Source organism: Myzus persicae, unplaced genomic scaffold (genome assembly GCF_001856785.1).
Source record: "Myzus persicae strain clone G006 unplaced genomic scaffold, MPER_G0061.0, whole genome shotgun sequence".
NCBI classification, from domain to species: domain Eukaryota; kingdom Metazoa; phylum Arthropoda; class Insecta; order Hemiptera; family Aphididae; genus Myzus; species Myzus persicae.
Window position 1 is genome coordinate 198,966 of NW_019101686.1, and position 21,093 is coordinate 220,058.

General features: G+C 35.9%; 1 protein-coding gene across 1 annotated transcript; it reads right to left on the minus strand.

The window, feature by feature from the left end:
- Positions 1–11,065: 11,065 nt before the first annotated feature.
- Positions 11,066–20,225, minus strand: LOC111030142 (segmentation protein Runt-like). Its single transcript, XM_022309516.1, has 5 exons — positions 19,778–20,225; positions 18,359–18,674; positions 17,665–17,787; positions 12,872–13,024; positions 11,066–12,077 (listed from the first exon to the last, which is right to left on the minus strand). The coding sequence occupies exons 1-5, from the start codon at positions 19,778–19,780 to the stop codon at positions 11,665–11,667; spliced, it is 1,008 nt and encodes a 335-aa protein (XP_022165208.1). The 5' UTR covers positions 19,781–20,225; the 3' UTR covers positions 11,066–11,664.
- Positions 20,226–21,093: the final 868 nt, after the last annotated feature.

A 21,093-nucleotide genomic window follows, 5' to 3' on the forward strand; every position in this document is an offset into this window, starting at 1 on the left:
TTGAAATAAGCACTTCACTGGCATGCCTATAAAAATAACTATTAGCCCATCCGCAAGCTTTGTGCACCATGTAAAATAACAAAATTCGTGCTATAGTTAAAACTCATGATTTTTTTAATAAACGTGGAGTATAAAATAATAATTAATAAGACTAAGGGTGGAATAACAAGCAAAAGCTTCCTTATAATGTAAATTAATAACAATTGTAGGTACTTAAGTATCAACGTGTATTACCGTATTTCATTAAAATAGTTATTTTCTCCCCACTTAATACTTTATTTTGCTTATGACAAGATTATTATAAAGTGGGGCATCGCCCATTTGCACCAGAAAAATTAATTCGTTTTGGGTACAGCCCATTTGCGCCAAAATAAAAAAGGTATGTTTTTTCAGACAGTCCATTTGCGCTAAATTTAAATACGTAAACATTTAAAATTAATGACTTGGTTAATTCTTATATTTTAAAGACGTCATGTCTGTAACTTATAGTAAAAATGTGTAAGTTCTATTAACTATTATTACTTATTTGTTATAAATTAAAACAGTCTGTAATAATTTATTACCTATAGTTTTTAAATACAATTTGTATTTATTCTGATTATTGTTTCAAAAAAATTTGTATTTTAAAGCTATTATTGATTATTATTTTAAAAAAATGTGTGTAATTAATTATGATTTAAATACAATTGTAAATAATAAAAAAATATTACTTTATTATAATTATATCAGGAAAATTTGGAGCAAGTGGGCTGCCGGAAAAACCCCATACCTTTTTATTTTGGCGCAAATGGGCTTCACCCAAAACGAATTCATTTTTGGTGCAAATGGGTAACAATCATAAAGTGAAACATTTTGTTATGATAAGTTTCCGTTGTTAGCGGTTCGCGATAAAGATTCTCATCGGTAATCTCCATTTCACACACCACAAGTCATCTCTATACGTTTTACATGCAGTTACATTATACTGTAATTATTTACAGAATTGCAAATCAATTAAAGTTCCTAATTTATTTATGTATAAATATAATATTTTAAAACTCTGAGGGCCTCTTTGAAGTACTGAGAGACCTAAGCCGATGCACTCACAGTCACTCTGCAGTTACGAAATTGTTCCGAATCGTATCATTACCCGTCACACACTACAATAATATAATGTAATAATATTCTATCGTTCTAAATTGTCTAAATTGTTCATATTTATACCTATTAAAGTATCATTATACCTGTGCGCTCCAAGTTTGACTTTTTCGTTTGTGTTTCAATAAAAACAACAAACTGAGCTGCTTTTCTCGACGCAATATCATAGTGTTTTGTATACTGTTATTTTTCAAGACGACGACGATGACGACGACGACGACAAACGGCTGATATATAGGTGCGTATATACCTCGGACATCTTTAAGTGGGGTCTGTCCTTCCTACATGAAACATAACATAACTTTATCCTGCTTGGTAAAAATCGTCAGAATTGAATTTATTCACAGACGTTGTCATTAAAATTATTATAGTATAATACTATAATAATAATAATAATAATAGGTATGTGTACCGAGTGAACGCGAGCGCGTGTAAGGCTGCATCAGATTACGCCGTGTTTGGCGTCGGCCGGCCTGACGTTCATTTGTCAAAACCGACATTGCACGGGTAACATGGTCATTGTAAACTAAACGATAAAACAATATACGATGTGCGTTGGACCAGTCTGGGGGGGGGGCTAAAAACAAAAACAAAAAAAATAACCAAACTGAATCAAACGATGATTTCGTCTCGGATATTATGTCAAAACATGGATACACGAATAAATCGCTATTTCCCCTTGCACCCGTTTGACGCCACGCTAATGGTTATTCGTCCCCGAAACGTATTTGTACACATACAAAATAAAGTATCCTGTTTCTGTGTTCCGGAATAATGATTAAAAACCATTGAACTCGGGTGAATGTCAAAACATCGTTTCACGTATTATTTGTCAGCGAGCAGGTAAAAAATATAATGGACGTTTGCAGCATATTATTGCGGACAAACGAGATTCTCCGAGATTGTGTATAATAGTAATAGTATATTAATATAATGTACCTAATAATGATCATAGCAGGCAGGTAATATTGGTCACGTCAAGATGATTTAATACAGAAAAAAAGTAAACCGTGTTAAGCTTAATGTTACCTGATAAATAATTTTTTTACTCCGTTCAAAATTAATGAATTTGAAAAAAATGTACTCAGTTAAATGATAACATTTTATATTTTAAAATCGATAGGAAAAAAGGCATACCTCAGAGGCACACGAGCGGTGGTCAAGATTAGAGATATGTGAAGGGCAGTTGACTCTGTGGGATACTCATGAAAATGCCTACCTATATAATATTGAGCGGTAGGACTGTAAGTATGCCAACTATGACGTGACCGAGATTCTTGTAACCTAACCTACCGACTATACCGACTGTACTTACGCTACAACATATAAATGGATTGTCAATGTACTGCCAACTATTATAATATGAAATAGGCGGTGCAGTGTATGCATAATGGTATTTATGTTATTAGTTATTATATTTTTGTTAGACGTCCGTTTGGCGGCTGCGGACGGGCGATCTCCGTCTCGGCCGCGCCCTTTTTCTCCAAAACACGATTTAATAATTTATACGTAATAATATTATTATTATGAAATATTTGTATGCGCATATTATAACAATACATATACACATTATTATATACGCAGCACGATAACGATGTGTGCGCGTGTAGTTCTCCCGGTTTCGATGTAATATAATATCGTGCACACTTCGAGTCGTCGCCGGATACGAATTTATCGTTTCCAATAACGTATATTATTTTTAAAAAAATAAAGAGGAGAAAAAACTCGTCGACGAGTAAGGAGTGAAACGCCGTCATGGAAATATTATACTAATATTAATTCGGCGCCACGCGACGTCGATTTTATGTTTCCCTATTAGTTTAAAATCTATTCCTATATTACTATACTACAGACTGTCGATATGTTCGACGGGAAACATAGGTATACCCTATACCTATACATTATTATCGCAATAACATATAGAATAAATTATAACAGCATTGGATAAACTCATATCTTATCAGCAAAGAACCTTCACCAGCTTGTAACGTACCATGGTGTAAAGAAATACTTTCAAACAATATTATAGTCATGCAAAGCTATACATAGGGTAATATATTATTTATTATACCACAAACAAATCATTTTTTATAAAAAAAAAATACAAAATTATTTAAAATTAATAATAATTATTGTACTTTTATTTTTTGAAATGATAATATGTCAATATAATTGTTATACTGTTCAGACTTCAAAATTTCAAATAATCGAATCTGATAATCTGATTTAAAATTCAAACGAAAATAATATTTATTTGATAATAATTATTAGTTTATACTGATGAGTCAAAATGGTTACTTATTGGTTACTACAGGTAACAATACGCATGACCACACTTTCAATCATCAACAATCCATATTCACTTCAACAGGCACTTAAAAAAGAAAATACTATCTCTACATTATTTCACAAAATATATACTTACAACAAGTTGTAAACATTTTCCTATAAAAAAAAGTAGGCATATATTATAATTATTTTACTAAAAGTAAATATTGTATACGTTTTAAAATATATTAATAATAAAAAGCTATGCACGCTTAGGGAGGAAACAACTTTTCGAGTTTTTCTTATAGTGCAGTAGTACAACATTCTTCTTTCCACGCTTAAAATGCTGTCGAAACCTCAACTAACTTGTAATATCTTTAAACAAAAGCATAGTCTAAATGTCTAATATAACCTTTAATGTATTGAAGCCTTAAGAAATATATAAAAATAAATTATAATGTATACCTGGTTATATATTATTATGGTGTGGTCCGTCGGTCGGCCAGTCTTAGAGACCTGTATAACAATATAATATAATGAATAATGATAATAATAATTTATTATTCTATTATTATAATCACACGCTTATACGAAGATAATATAAATGTACAGTAATCGCTAATCAGTAATGTTCGCTGTACGCGTTTATATTTTATAATATTTATTTCGTATTATTAAAAATTAAATATTATGTTGAAGCTGAAGAAGTCAACATATTATACACTGTGCAGTCATCTGCAGTCATCGGGGATTGTCAAATTTTGCAATTTTAGTCAATTCAACAATTAAACTATATTTTTGAAGTTTAAAACAGTTAAAAATAAACTACGAGTATAATATATTGTGTAGTATATTATACTATACTGTTTATACTTATCCGCAAGAATATAATTACAAAGAACCATGCAAGCCGATCTATTTAAAGATTGTCAGAATCAGTAGTTAGAAATGTTAAACCGACCTATAAAATGTCCTATTTTTTTTCCATCAATACCCACCCATCCATGTTTGGATCCTATATGTTACACGCCACTTTAGGTATTATAGAAGCAGCAAGATACATTTATATTTTATAATTTTAACGATATGGGTAACACAAAGATATTAAGCTTAAGAAAATATAGCGATGACCACGGACAACAGACACAAAATCAGCTTGCACAATTAATGCACTCTCGTTAACATTTTTATTGGCTTTAAACAATTTTCCATTTTTTCCTGTCTAAACAAATTCGTGTGTATAATGTTACTCACATGATGCAGATAAACTTGTGTATAATAGATATATTGTAATAATTGATGGTGGCTGGTTCACGGTGACAAAAAAAAAAAATCACACACTGCTGTATACGCATATAATAAATACTAGTATATAGCAGCGTTCGTTTCGCTCGACGGTGGGGTGACGTTTCAATTATTATTGAAAACCGGCCATTTCGTTAGCGGAGGACAAAAAAACTGCCGCGCCGCAATGCTAGCACACACACACACGCACACAAACAGTACTATAATATATACAAAACGACGCGCAGGGGAGCTAGAATCATCGAAACGATTATTATTGTTGTTACTATATATTATAGGTATAATATGTATTTTATATTAATATGTTAAATTCAACGTCGTCGTCACCGCGGTCGGTCGATCGGTCGGCAAATTCAGAAACGAGAGCGGAATTGCGTTCGACCGAAATTTTTTTTTTGTTTACACCATAGGTATACCTTCATCACGTTGTTATGTATACATAGTACATACGCTCGCTGCGATTATTAATATAATTTTTTATCGTTTGCCGTTAAACAAACACGCTGCGGCTGACCTGTGTGTGTATATATATATATATAATATATATATACGAAAAAATATTATACTGTGCATACGCGGTATGAACCTCCTGTAAACATAATATAGGTATACGTGTTATGTATATCTGTAATATAAATCCACAGAGGTAAATTATTATATTTATAAACCGGCACTGCAGGCAACGACTAACCCCCCCTTCTCCCCCTGCTCTTGAGCGTCGAGCGTTTCCGCGATTTTACAACGACTGCACATCGCGTTTAGTATTATATGCACATAGTGACTCATAGTCACTCACCAAGCTGCACCACGGTCAATGCTATTTGTTCCTTTGATTGTACGCATTTATTCAAATATTGGTATTTGTATTTGTTGGAATCGATATACACAGATTTTTATGTTAGGTATATGCTATTTTTTTTCAATAAGTCAACATTTTAACGGATAATTAATTTACGAGGATATAGCTAATAAGATATAATATACATATAATATCAGTTTTATATTTAATTTAAAACATTAGTTTTATTATAATTAATGCTAAGACTACTGGATCGAATTTCGATTTAAGCAGGTTAATATTTTCAACAAAACCGTTTACCGTTCTAACTTATGGTAAAAAACTAAAAAAGAGGTTTGCATTTGAAAAAAAGTGAATATTTGTAGCCACTGCAGGCTTAAAACAGTTGAAACTATATGGGTACTTATCTACTCCTCCGCACGAAGGATACACAAAACGTATAATATATAATAATATAACCTACTTCGTCTTCAAATGGACTTAGAAAATTGAAGTCGAACTTGAATAAATGCGTTATTGGAAAGACGACAGGAGTTTAAGCATCACGGCAATCATATTTTCACCAACATCACCCGGTCGTTTGGACTTGTAGACATTATTGTAGGTATGTCAAGGGTATATACTATATAGGCGTGTCGTTCGTGCAGGACTTGTGTTTTTCCTTAGAGCGGCGCCGCAATAAAAAAGCGTGTATTTTCCGCACCCGCGAGTCGTCGTCGTCCTTCTCCTCATCCTCCGCCACCCCATTGTAACCTTCAGCCGCCGCCTTTCGCGATTGCCGCCTCCACGTGGTTTACGGCCGATGACGTTTTCCGCGGTCGGTTTCCCGAAAGCCACCTTTCGAGCGCGCTAAGCAGATAAACTGAACCGTGGCGGGGATTTGATTTCGCTCACGTCCTACAATCCGCTTGCGGCTATTAACTCACCGATATGTGTCCAGGAGGCAACTTTTTTTTCTATTGGAAGAAAAGCTCATACAATTTGTATTTTTTTGAACGCGATAAGTTATAGTAGGATGACTTATTTATTATTTATTAATAATTGATTTTTTATTTGTTTAGTTATTATTATTTATTTGATTTTTTTCAGTGTACCTACCAATATACAATGCACACGACTGGTTATTAATAGAAAGTTTTTTTTATAGTTTATCATAATTTTATCTTCAAAATATCTATATAATATTGAAAATAAATTTGAATTTTCAATAGTACTATTTTTATTAGTTTTTGTAATGGAGAGGGTAGGTTTTCGATAAAAATGTTTTATTTTAAAAAATGATTCTCACAAAATCTAGGAAAAAGGTGTGTTAACTTTTTTTCAAAAATCTAATATGTTCATTGATAAATGTCCAATTTCAGGCTGGTTTTTATAGTATCTAAGACAAGTATTTTGTTAAGCATTATATAGTTATTAGATTTAATTGAAATTTACCTATAAAATATACATTGAATAAAAATAATGCTTTTTAAATAATGCAGTCACTGCAGGACACTGTACATAATTTTATTGTTCCAATCTGTTTGGCGTATTTTTTTCATATCGGTGACTTCGTACATATACCACTCGGGTACTTGACGTTCTAATGGAATAATAACACAATACACCACAAAAGAAGTTCGTGGATTTCGTTCACATACACATATATATATATTATAATATGGCTTTTGCTATATATTCATACTGTTCACAATGAAACGAATCAAATATTCACATTTCATCCATCGGCGATTGAAAAACGATTTCACAAAAACTATATTGTAATTTATATCCACAGCCTCCATGTAATTTTTCATTATTAAGTACCTGTATTGAAAAAAACTTCAATGATGATGTATATGATATTATGATGGCGTTACAAATGCCACAAAGGGCTTTCGTATAACTACACGACGCAGTACCTACCTATTCCTATGATTATTTCGTAATGGTTTTGTGACGTTAACAATATTATGAAATGCGTAGGTACACTATAGCAAATGACTATGGTATAAGTCATAATAATACATTGTGTGATTAGTGATATGAGTTTAATGTAAATTTTTTTCGATTATTTACCAAATTTACACGGCAAAATCATTTTTTTTTCGATGGAATTATGTCATCATTTTAAACCTCAATACCTACGCTAATAAAGTTATTGAACAAATTTGATTTACATAGGTACGCTGTATATTTTCTATTAATTGATCATTTTTAACAAATGTGAAATCATTTTATGAACATTCATTAAGTCGGGATGATAAATAAAAAAAAAAATACACACAAATATGGGGTGGTCATGTAAATATATTATATACCTTACCGATATTTGTTAAAACTTGGTAAACCATCACGACTCACGAGACTAACACGAAATCACTAAATATTATTTAATATTATAGAGACAAACTAGTATTCGAGCCCGCCATATTATTAAAATAATATATACTATGTTATAATATTATAAGGCTGAAAAAATAAGATGTTTGAAACATTGAACACATAATCGAAGGATCTATTGAGCCAATTTCAATAAAATGTGTATCGATAGATTTGTCTTAAGTTTAAATTTGTTCAACCCATATAGTGTCTGGCTCACGAAAATTTAATCATTTTTTTGTTTGTGTTGTCATTGCTTATGGAAAAAAAATTGGTAGACAAGTGAGAACTTTTTTTTAAATAAAATAAAATATCAAATAGTTAGGCATTCAAATGTATAACAAATTGTAATGAAAGGAATGTACCTTTAATGATTGTATCTTTTAGACTTAACAAATGTCAACTGATTTCGTTGAAAGTTTCAGAGATTGTTTTTAGAGATATCGGAAAAGTTTAGAGAGTAGTTTGAACAACGTTCGAAAATATCCCAAGCGCTATATATATATTCATTTCACCACACGCCAATCTTGTCAATCTCGGTTCACAAAGAGAGGTGTACACCGGTTTCGTTTTTCTACCGAAACACACCAAAATACACCGATAAAGCACCTTATTTTATAATAATGTGTTTGCTTATTTTTTTCCGGGTAATGTTGAAACGTACAGCTAGTACTTATATATCTGCCGTGGACGTCACGGCGGTAATACACTTTAGTGAGTCATTTGTAATTTGTTACGCCTTATAAACGAATTATACACTAATCGGAAAACATTAAATACACACACTCGGCACATTTGGACTTTGTAAAAATTATCGCATATATTATTAAAACTTACACTGCAGCTTGCAGTTCGACTAGCAGACTTCAAGACACTGCGGTTATTAACAAACATCTCATGGTCTCCTAATAGACTACTGTAGTCTGTGTGGAGTCCAATAGACTATTAGTTGTTTACAAATCAAAAATATTTTAACAACGATTTTATAGAGCCTGGTACCTACCAAACGTGTAGGTACCTTTGTCTATTCTTGTTGATAAAATCCTCAAACGTGCTCTAACCACCAGGCCCGAAAAACTTTTCGACATAAGGAATAGAAATCCTTCTCTGGATTATAATATCTAATATCATTATTATTAGACCCTCCGACAGCCTATCGCGTTTGAACAGCTAGCTTTTGGTCCTTAAAATATTGTTTAAAAGGGAGACGGACCGGCCGTGTAACAGACATTATATAAAATGAGCTCATCTACTCGGTGTATAATATGATATTGTACAGTTATACGGACGTTGAATAACATATATATATATATTTATAATATAATCGTTGGTGTATGTACTATCGCGTGCATGTATATGTTTACATGTATATTGTTATATTGATACGCGAGTATAGAAACGGAAAACCAATTCGCGTCCTTTTCCCTTCGATCTCTCCCACCCCAGGCGCGTGTTCTCTAAATAGGTATACCCGACTCGTGCGAACATCCGGAGTAGCGAACGATTTCACTCTCGACGCCAAAACTACGACGAAACCGCCGCCGATGCTGACCCATTAATCACACGGGGCGTGCCCATTGTTCGCGCGTTTTATCTGTCGCCGGCCCGTCGAAGTCTTCCGAAAATTCTCTGTAACATATATTTATACACAAACGCTCGTTCCGTGCAGTGTTCCTGTATTATACATTGCAGCGCGAATTACAAAACGGATATAATATATTATACGCACGCGCATTCTGCTTGCATATAAATAATAATAACAATAATGATGATACACATTTTGTTTAAATATATTAACGGGCGCACATCACGCAGCATCATTGAGTAGCGTCCTTCTAACAAAAATGTGCAGGTCCGTTTTTAGGGTATGCGAAATCTAAGTTTTATCAATGTGCTGGTTTTCCACGAAACATGAAATAACGTTCTATTTTTCATAAGACAGTCAAAATAAACTAAAATAAAATAAATCGATAAGCTTAAAATCAGATTTGTTTTACTAGTGTGTCTATGCTGGTCAGCTAAACATTTCTGTATATTTTCAATATGTGTCTTTTCAATTGGTACACGCTTTTTTTTTACTGTTCATATATCAACTGCGGAAGGATTTAAAAGGATTGAAATTAGGAGCGTTGACCATCTTTCAACAGAAGCAGAAAAAAATAGTGTATAGTCTTTGAATTACACCGAACGAGTCAGCAGCAGCTGTTACATATAGGACACCGCTCCATATCCAGACTCCAGGTTGCACATTAATGCTACGAGCATTGCGCACTATACAAAAAGCTCCCAGGTATTGTAAAACCGATTTTACCCCATCATCACGATATAATATGTTTAACCGTGACAGTAATTTACTTACTTATTGCATAATATTAAACACATAATATCAAAGCTTCATTTCTAAGTAGTTCCTCTGATATTTTACAACGGACCTTACCATTTTAAAGGCTATGAAATAATAATATAATTTTTTTAACCGATTTTCTAATTTTTTTTTGAGTATTGAAATAAAGCCAAAACTTTGAGGTATCAGCACTACTCGTCCTCCGCCAAAGACAGCCCTGCGATACGCATATTATAATATTATTATTCATTGAAAATACGCTCTAAGCTCCGCGGTATAATAATATACGACTGCAGCACATCAGCTCCCTCGTCTCTCGCACACAACACAACCGGCGTGCGCGAGCTATACTCTCCGAAATAATAATAATAACGATGATAATAATAATAATAATAATAATAATAATATAATAGGGACCTATACTCCAGATTTATTTATCATGAATCAGCGGCGGCGGTCCCTCTGCTGCACGCATCACATCATATATATATATGTGTGCACACTATTGTGTCTGCACGGCAGCGCGTGAGCGTGTGTGTGCATGTGTGAGTGTGTGTGTATACACAATATGACTCACGGCGACGGCGGCGGTGGTGGCGACGACGACAACCCTCGCAGGGGGGTTCGCTGAAATCCCTATATTTTGCGCTTATTCGTGGGGTGATGGTGGACGAAGCCCACACGCGCACCACACCGCATCGGAGACCTCGACAACACGCCGCGGCAAGTCGCTGTCGCAGCCACCCTGCAAAGTCCGCGGGGACGACGCTACGGCCCATAATATATTATAATGGTGTTATTATATAGCAGGATGTTGTATGCGAAATAAAAGAAACGACTTTTTTTCAGATTTAATATTATAATATAATGTACGCATTTATATTATATATATATTTATATGCATTTTTCGTTTAACAAATTCACACGCTAGCATAACAGACTATACATTTGTATATATATAATATATAATATAATATGTTTATCACAAAAACGGACCACGATTTTATAAACGACGTACGCGCACGTCGTAGAACGTCGAATAAAAAACGTTTTCGTAATTTTTTTTATCCGGAAGAGGGCAAATAGAATAATATGCTTTGGTTTCATACAACTTCTACACATATGCAACGTACATAGATTACAATAAAAAAAAAGGCCCCGGGTAGTGATAAAAAATCATTTTTAATACAATAATAATAATAATAATTTATAAACCTAAACGCTAATATCACAACATTGAATCATATAACCTAAATGCTTGGTTGATTGTCTATACATATTCATGTACAATAATAATATATAATAATATACATCGTCAAGAAACGTTAATATTCAGTAAAAACAAACGGGAAGAAGAAATCGATTCCTTACATATTATTATCACGTCATAACAATATATGAGAACAATATTATCTATGACGGTGTTATTTACAGGGGCGTGTGTCGGTCGCTATTCGTCGGTGGCGCCGTAAGGTCTCCAGATCTTTTCCTGGCGGGGTTTGAGCTGCACTTCCGGGCTAGACGACCGGACGACACCCACGCTGACGATGTCGATGTCCGGGCTCGGGGCGGACTCGCGCTTCGTCCGCTTGCACGGTTCAGGCCGGAGTCGGTCGTCGAGGGCGGTGGTGGTCGCGGTCGCGGCCGCCGTCGCAGTGGCCACCGCGCGGGCCGACTCTGCGGCTTGTCGCTGCCGCTTTGACGGAACGCCGCAGTCGTCCTGCGTGGCCGGTGTGGCCGCCGTAGGTTCTTCCTCGGTGTGAGGCGGAGTGGGCGGCAAACCGTGCAGGCCGTTGTAGCCCGCGAAGTTGAACGCTGACTGGGGCGGCAAGTCGCAATACATTTGAGAGGCTTCCATGGCATCTGCGGATAATAGAAAAACACGAAAAAATTAGAACCGTTTTTCGCGTGGGTACAATATAATATACGTCGACATATTTTATAATTAGACGTTTTCCGCGATAAGCATAAATGTCATTTAGGTAATACTATATTATATACTATAACAGTCGTCGGAAAGTTTATTATCAATTTTATTTCGGTTTGGATTTTTGAAATTCAGTTTTCGGACTATATGATATTGGTACCGATACTTAAAATTACAGTACAAGAATGGTTCCCGTTTTGGACGCGTCTTGCGCCTAATATATGAAATTGAATATTAAGATGGCATTATAATAAAAAAAATTGATTTATTTTTACCGAATAAATCTAAATGCCAAAACGACACTAGATACTGGTATACTGGTTTCCAATGTGGTTCTCTGATAAAATAATATATGGGTTCTGATCAGGTTCCGGTTTCAACACAAGTATTTTTAATTTCGGTTCGAATAGCGCCCAGTTAAATAATATTGTTATGTATATTATGTGTACATATGCGATTTGTCAAACGGGATTAGATTTTTTTCCTCGTTCTTCTTTTACGTTATTCGGAATCGACTATTCAAATGGAAAATTCGATTTGCTCTCGTTCGTTTGAACTGTGCCGCGAACGGCTAGGGGTGACGAAAAATAAAAAATAAAACCCCTTTTTCCTCCCTGTGTTATACTGAACTATATATATATACACAGTACCTACACATTGCGAGCGTAACAGTAACAATAATAATAATAATAATAATAAAATATATATATAGGTTTTCGTATACACTTACTGTGAAGTTGGAAGTAATTGGCCGCTATGTACTGGTAGTTGAGCGACCCTGGTAACGCTGCTCCCTCCAGCAATCGTTTGTACTCCATGATCATGCCGTAAGGTGGCAGGGGACCGTGCATAGGGAACATGCCACCGTAACCGTGGATCACGTCTGAAACACATCGAATGAAATGTTTAATGACGTTATATCACTATGCATTGACATTTAATTATTTTTAATAATATTAAGGACGGAAAAATGTTCGCATGTTATCGACAAAAATATAAATATACGGGTCAAAGAATAATACTACACTCGTTAATACATTAACGTATTTTACGCAAATTGTGAAAAAATAATAATTTTATTTCAACGGTTTGGAATTAGAGTCAATTTTAGATAAATAAATAGCCGTGTTTCCGAATGGGAAGTCGCATGCAGTTAGAGCTAAATTTGTAATGCTAATCGCCGATGTATGTTAATCATTTTTTTTTTATATTGATAAAAATCGGGAGTGAAATGCACTTTTTTTTGACGTGTAGCGTGCAGTATCGATTTTAATTGCGCTTTAAATTATTAACGGATGCCACTGTGAACTCAGTCTCTCTCGTTCACCACTCTCCCCAACTATCACTCCCTCTCTCACCCGCTCGTGCGCTCACTCACTCACTCACTCAGACCGGATTTTAATGGCCGATGCTGTGGCATAAGGCATGATGCATGCGTTGTGAATAGGGTGGTCGACGTGGATGGGGCTCGGGTTAAGCCCCGAGAGCTTATCGTAAAATCCCTCCGCTTCCCGAAATCTATTGTAATTTTTACCCCTTTTGCGGGACATAAGAGGGTCAGTTTTATGGCCAAATGTTTACTACTCGGGTAAACCTCACCCCTCAACCCCTCGGTCAACCATACCTCTGGCAGTGTTCGACACTACCACCACCACCACCACCACACCGCTGCTACCACCACCGTCACCACTCCCTCCACCATCGTGTACGTCATTCTTCCACTTCACCGCCGGCCTTCCTACCAACGGGTTACAATAGCCGACTAAACCGGGAGCTATTGTGTGTGCGAGTCCGCGTTAAAGGGACGTTTTTTAGTGAACTCTATTGTACACAGTAAAGCGACAGGATACTTTCCCAACCCTCCTCCACTCGTTTCCGCACAACAGTTTGCTACCTCTTGTTATTATGTCACGTCAGTGAAAATGAAAATCTCGACGTATAATTTTCGGATATATTCGTCGCGTGAGAGATTTTATCGGATAATTGCAAAAATGCACTGTGACAAGAAAACCCTCAAAAGCATATGCCGATCAAATAATAAATTATACACCTACACAATACGTATTATGAGTTGATAATAGGCATAAATGTTATACGTTTTTACACGTAAAATATATTGATGGAATTATTATTTTTTGTACATAATTAATAGCTGTCGATAAAATGTTATTGTTTAAATGGTTATTAATGAAATCACGTTATAATGACATACCCATAACAAATACAATACATGTATTTAGTGTTTTTCGGTTTTAAGTAATTCTTGTCGAGAAAAGGTAGTAACGCTATATAAGTAGTACCTACCTACTTATAACATTTTAGTTGTATACCTATATTATGCATTTATAAATACCTACGAGTAGATATTTAAATCCCAATTAAATTTTAAAACTTGTCGAATGAATATAAAGTCATGTGTATGAAATCGATAACGTCCTTTGTGCAATATATTATTCACGACAAGCCCTCGGGACAGTTGGAGTGATTTCGGGTAAAAGCGCGAAAATAATTAAAAAGGGGCTGCTTTTCATATTACGTGACTGGAAGAGAGAGGGCAGATCGCACATGGTCAATTCCAAACGCGTATAAATATCCATGTTTATAATAATATATGATATGAAAAAAAAAACAAAAAAAAAAAACGAGAAAACAATGGATTGATACAAATAACGGTCATCGTTGTGGATGAAGTGGGTAATGCACGAACGGATTCATTAAGCATTCCCGAGACTACTTAATCAATTCGAAGGGCGAACATTTGCCCTAAAAACAAAAAAAAAAATCCGAAACTATCCGTGTACAGTTATGTCCGTTTGTGTTAATTGCGTTAATACACAAAAAAAAAAACTGAGCGGGTTTCGAACAGAGGGAAAAAAAAGAGCAAGGGCTTTCCCAATCAACTTCACGTCACGTGAGTGTATGTGCATAAATGTATGTGTCTTCCATTATCTACACCGTCCGCTTATATATACATATATCATACATAATATATATACGCATACGTTATACGTTTTATGTATAAGCTATATATATATATATAACCTTTCCAGCGAAAGACCAGCGGATGATTAATGCACTACCACGACGACTACCAGATAATCCCACACATGAACAAAAACCCTTTTAGGCATTTTGTATTTTTTTTTTGTGTGTGTTCACTGTGACGTCTTTCCGTACCTTCGTTAACGTTATTGCAGCCCAATGAGTTTGACACACTATACCTTTTTTTTTTTTGTTCGTTTGAGTGTGTCTACAGAGTTATATATATATATACGAAATATATGTATATTGCGTATGTTAATGTATTTTCCACGTCGGAAATGGAATTTGCGCATTTGGACAATTTTTCCATACCGTCCTACTTTTCCTACCCTTACACGTTAATACATGAGAATAACTACCCTCGGACAGCGACTGTAATATCCGCCCAAGAGCGCATACGAGAAAACGGTCGCAGGCCATTAAATCCCCGCTTATCAGCGTTTTCCGACCGGAACTCAAGTCGGTAGCAATCGAGGAGTTTTTATACATTCTCGAAACTTGATAATGTCCATATATATGTATGTGTGTTATACATAGGAAACATTCAACATTTTTCTGGTTTTGGTTTTATTAGTAACTACTACTGACTATAGGTACTAATAAATAAAGTAAAAAATGTTTGACACGAAAAGTTGCGAGGTATATTAACAACTTATACCAACATATCCCAAGCATACGTCGTATGTTTAATAAAACATTGCGTATTTATAAAATTGTTAACATAACTTAAATGATTTTTATAATTTTATGTTTCGTTATTATTATACAACTCACATTATGTTTCATTATATCTTATAGTTTATGACATGTTCCAAAATTTTAAATGAATCTATGAAAAAAGTTTTTTTTAACGTTGTTGAAAACTCGAAAGTATTAATAACTCATAAAAACCTTTGAATTAAAAACTTTACAATAGGTATTAAATGTATCGTATGCGCGCTCTATCAAAATATTTTTACACATTTTATAGAAAATAATGACGTATACTATATTATGTAGTATTTCCAAGACCTTAAGTAAAATATTATACTTTATTTGTATTCACCCAACGTAAAACTACAGACTCTGAGCATCTATATATAGTGTTTTTTTACATCGTTTGACAGTAAAAAAAAAAAACTAAACTTTGAAAAACAATCTCACTTAGTGCTACTTATAATTGGACTGTTGGATTAATATTATAATATGGATAATTTACGGTTTCCGAAATTTCACATGACTTTAAATATTGTGATTGGCGCATCGAGTGTAGTACCTACTCATATTGGTTGATAATAATATTAACTGTACACTTTATTCATGGCTATACAGTTGCTGTGGTTTTAGTATACTATTTTTATACTTATAATGGTACAGATCATTCGCTGTGCTCATGAAAAATTTTCGAAAGAAAATTACTACCTATGTAGATAATGCATTTAAAAATACAATACAGTTCGAAATGAATCGACATTTAATGTCAAAAGCGTGTTACAACAGTTTTACGGCAAATGGGCAGCAATCAAATTAGTTGACGTGGTATAGGTGTTGTGGTTGAGGTATGCAGAAAAGTCGTTCATATTTAAAATAAAATAATTAAATAGAACGCCGATTTCGGTTTATATAATATTTTGCATCCTAAAGTGATCAACAGTTGACAAATAAAACGAGGTGTTATAAAATAACAATCGTTATATTAGACCTATTTAGGCCTATCACAATATTGATGTCAAAATATAGAAAGTATATGGGTTACCGCCTACTGGCGGAGAGTTTAAATATTGCGCCGTTCGCTTTCTGACAATAATATTATGCTCTACGGAATATAATATAACAACTGCAAGTATTTTACAACTACTGTGCATACATTTATATCCGTCGCTAAATATCCTACATTTTTTATATATATATATGAAAATAACGCGCGTATTGAAACAGTAAACAAAAATGAAAATCTTTTCTCCCCGCGCTCAGTGTCAAAGATCAATGGTGCTTCATTGAAATAACCCGAAGTTGGGAAAATAATATATGTTTTTAACGAGTTCGGGCCGCGTGTCGAAAGCAAAAGGGTCTTTAACCCTCTACCGTTTGTCATAATGACTGCGAAGTGCGAGGGGAACGGAGAAACCATTGTCAACTGTACGTATGTATATAGTTTTAATCTAAAATTACGAGAGTAAAAAGTATTATGTGGAAGTATAGTTTTTTTTATGCATTGTTTTTTTCATTTCAAAATTGCACCGATTTAAAGAAACGCAATAAAGTAATATACATTTTTTGTTTTTACGTACTTTATAACTATTGTAGGTACCGGTATTATACTTGCATTATGGGAACTTTGAGACAATAAAAGAGCCCGACAAATTTAGTTCAATATCAAATCAATAATATATTTTTCTTTTAGAATTTGATAATTTTTGTTTCGTTTAAATTCTTTATTTATTTATTGGTGTATGTTTCAACAATAGTCAAACAACAATTTGTAATAAAAAAAACACTTACCTCTGTGGTTCGACCGAGGGAGTCTTGGTCCGTCGACAGTGATTTTAATGGCCTTTACGTAGTTGGCTACTAACACTGCTTGGTCCTTGCATTGAACTGTGATGGTGAGTGTTAACAGCTTACCTATATAAGTAACAATAAATTATACATAAAATGTTTATTGTTCCAATATATATTTTTTTATTATTGTTTAAATAATTGGAAATGCAACTAACTATATAAATATAATAAAAAATTTAAGACGACTGATCAAATATAATCGACTATAAAATTAGACATCTAATGATAATAAAATAAATAAATAAAAAACGTGAGTATTATAAATTTAATAAATTCTATAAGACAACAATATCATGCAATGATTCATAAATTATATATGGAAAGAATATTTTTGAAAATGTGGATGTGCAAAATAATAGTATCTGATGGTCCCAATAGTTGCTAAAATATTTTTTCGAAATTCTTGAAAACTACGTACGCCAATGCAACATAAGTCATACTCGCGTAAGATATTGTTATATACATATTGTGATCAGGGACGATCTGGTTGGGATACATGCCAACCAGCAGTTTTTAGTCATCGGTCCTTCAGAGAGAGGCTCAAAGGCCACGAATCCTCAAAACAGAAGACCGTTGTAAAAACTATCAGCCCCCGATTGTGATGATAATTATTATTAAATCATTGTAGACGAACCTCGTCCACTGCGGCCGACGAATCGGAGGTCATTGAAGACGGCGATGCCGGTGGCGGACAGGGCCCGGTAGTTTCGCATGTCGGCCGACGGATTTTCGTCGTTGCCGGCCTGCACGACGACGACCGCGCCATCGGGAACTTCGTCCAGCACGACCACCTTGAACGGTATCGGCAAAGATTTGTTGGACCTCCAGTGGCCGGGCAACACCGAGCAGAACACGGACGGACTGCCCGTGGCCACCATCTCCTTGCCATGGATGGCCCGTACGTCCTCGAGAATGCACGCCACATATTTCTGGTACACTGCGTCGATGTCCTGCGGAAATGAGACCCAAATCGTTAGTTCATTGTTTATAAATTAAAGTATAAAATTTTTTAAATAATTTGAAATTCCCTACCATCGTATTATTTTATATATAAAAAAAAAATATTTATTGATATTATATTGTTATAAAATAGTATTATAACATAAACGCGTACACTTCGCGGGTAAAGTGTACGTATATACTGATAAACTTGTTAATACTTATAATTATTATAATATAAAGTATGATCCATATTTTCAACATCGAGAGATTGATTGGCATTTACTCGCGTATGTATAATATATATTTATAATGTTGCCTCTATATGATCAGTCGTATTTTTTTTATTTATTGCAATTACAAACCTCGTTTATTAAAACAACTCATGTTATATAGCTAAATGATTATATTTTTTTTTCAAACAATTTTTTTTCTTTTAAAATTGATTGTGGGCACCTATATAAAAACGTCCGTAGATATATAACATGTTACGTTGTACACGTCAATACGTCATATAGACTACAGTACAACATATTATTGTTAAATTCAAAATTAGCTATCAACAAGTTTTCACTATTTGTTTTTCAACCCCTTTTTAATTAATTTTACTGCATCCCCAAAATGATTACTTCGGAAACATTTCGTACACAAACACAAGTTTACATTTTTAATTCGATAAATAACGAACTGAAATTATTGTTATACTTGGGATTATTTGGATTATTTTCAAAACCATATGATTATATTACAGAGTTTTGAAAATATTAGAAAAGTGTCTTGTCTAGAAAACACTTTAATAAAAACAGTTTGATTTAATTAAGAAATTACTGTATAATAATTGTAAGTTAAATGAAGACGAACGTTGAATGATATATAGTCGACAACCGATGAGATTATGTGTTTTACAAAGCAAAGACATTTAAAATTGAGTCCGTATATATAGGGTTTTCGAAATCGACACGCCAACTCAGTATTTTTAAAGTTTCATTTAAAAAACAGAAAAAACCGTTCTTATGTATAATATTATACAATTTATGTATACAATACATTATGCAGGTAGTGGGTTGCATACTATTATACAAAAAACCTAAATAATATTTATTATAATACTTGCCATGATGTCTGGAGCAGTGGAGATAGGATTAGGTTTGTTGGTGACGAGATCACTGCTGGTGGAAGACGTTGCACTAAGAGCCACGACGGAATCGTCACCGAAAAGTGGTCGAAGAGTGACGAAAAATTAAAAAACCAAAAAAAAACCGAAACGAAAAATACGCCGAAACAAAAAAACGGAAAACGCGGTCGGGAAAAACGACGGCCCACGCGAACTTGGCAGGCGCGATCGGCGACGGTGGCGGCGGTGCGGCCGACGGTAGCCGAACCGGCGCGACTGTTGTACACACACTATGTGCAGCGCTCGACGCGTCTGAGGGTCGTCGGGCGGTAGTGGCCGGGGGGCGAGTGTTGGCGGTCGCGCGAGAGAAGTGGAGGAAAAAAAAAAGGTGAACCAAAAACGCGACAAACCGCGTCACCGATCTCGGCACAACTGAAATATTCCGCACGCGGACGACGGGACCTCGTGTTATGTCGTCCCCACCTCGCGCCGCCGCCGAGCCACCGCCACCAACACCGCCGCCGCCACCACCACCGCCACCACCGCTGCGGCCGCCAGACACGGTAGTGTGTTTTTCGTCGGGGTTTTTTTTCACCCTCGCTCCTACCGCCGCCGCCGCGCCGCCGACGACACTACCGCGTATGTATATAATAATAATATGTGTACGCGGCGCGCGCGACCACCGCCGGCCCACTGCACCGCGCGCCGCCGCCGCTCCGTAAACCACTCCGCGACCCCCGGCCGCCCGTTCTTTGCGTGCGGCCGGGGTTTTTATCCCGCAAAACGCGTGCGGCCGCCGCCACCGCACCGCACCGCACCGCACCGCGCGCGGCCGTGCGATTACCGCCGACGGTGGCGACGGTGGGTACGGCGGCGGGACGGGGGCCCGGGGGATTTTGATTGACCGTACCGCCGTTCGTCGTTGCGGCGCGCGGTCGCGGGCGGACAGCGGCGGCGGGGGGGGGCGCGCGGTACCGACGCCGCCGCCGTAACGGCACACGCATCACTCCCACCACGGCCGGGCGCGGCGGTTTGCGGCCAACCCGTCGACTAAAAAATGCCCCGCGACCCGGCGAGCTTCGGCGCGGAAAGAAATCGCGCCGGCCGGGGGACGGGCTACCGGCGCGCGGTGTCCGCCCAGTTGTGTTGGCGCCCGCGTGCGCGCGCGTCCGTGTGATCGTGTGTATGCCCGCGCGATTGACTCGGCGGCGACTTGCGCGCGAATAATAATAATAATATTGTCATACACAACAACTGTCGTCGTTTACGACGTTATGTACACTCGCGGCGTCGGTGGCGTCTCTTGTCGCCCGCGC

What these genes read in the sequence shown, in the direction of transcription:
- LOC111030142 (XM_022309516.1), bottom strand. An exon ending in CGTCGGCCGCAGTGGACGAG is followed by an intron (nt 17,788 to 18,358) that starts GTTCGTCTACAA and finishes TTACTTATATAG; the next exon opens with GTAAGCTGTTAACACTCACC. An exon ending in CAATTACTTCCAACTTCACA is followed by an intron (nt 12,078 to 12,871) that starts GTAAGTGTATAC and finishes TATTATCCGCAG; the next exon opens with ATGCCATGGAAGCCTCTCAA.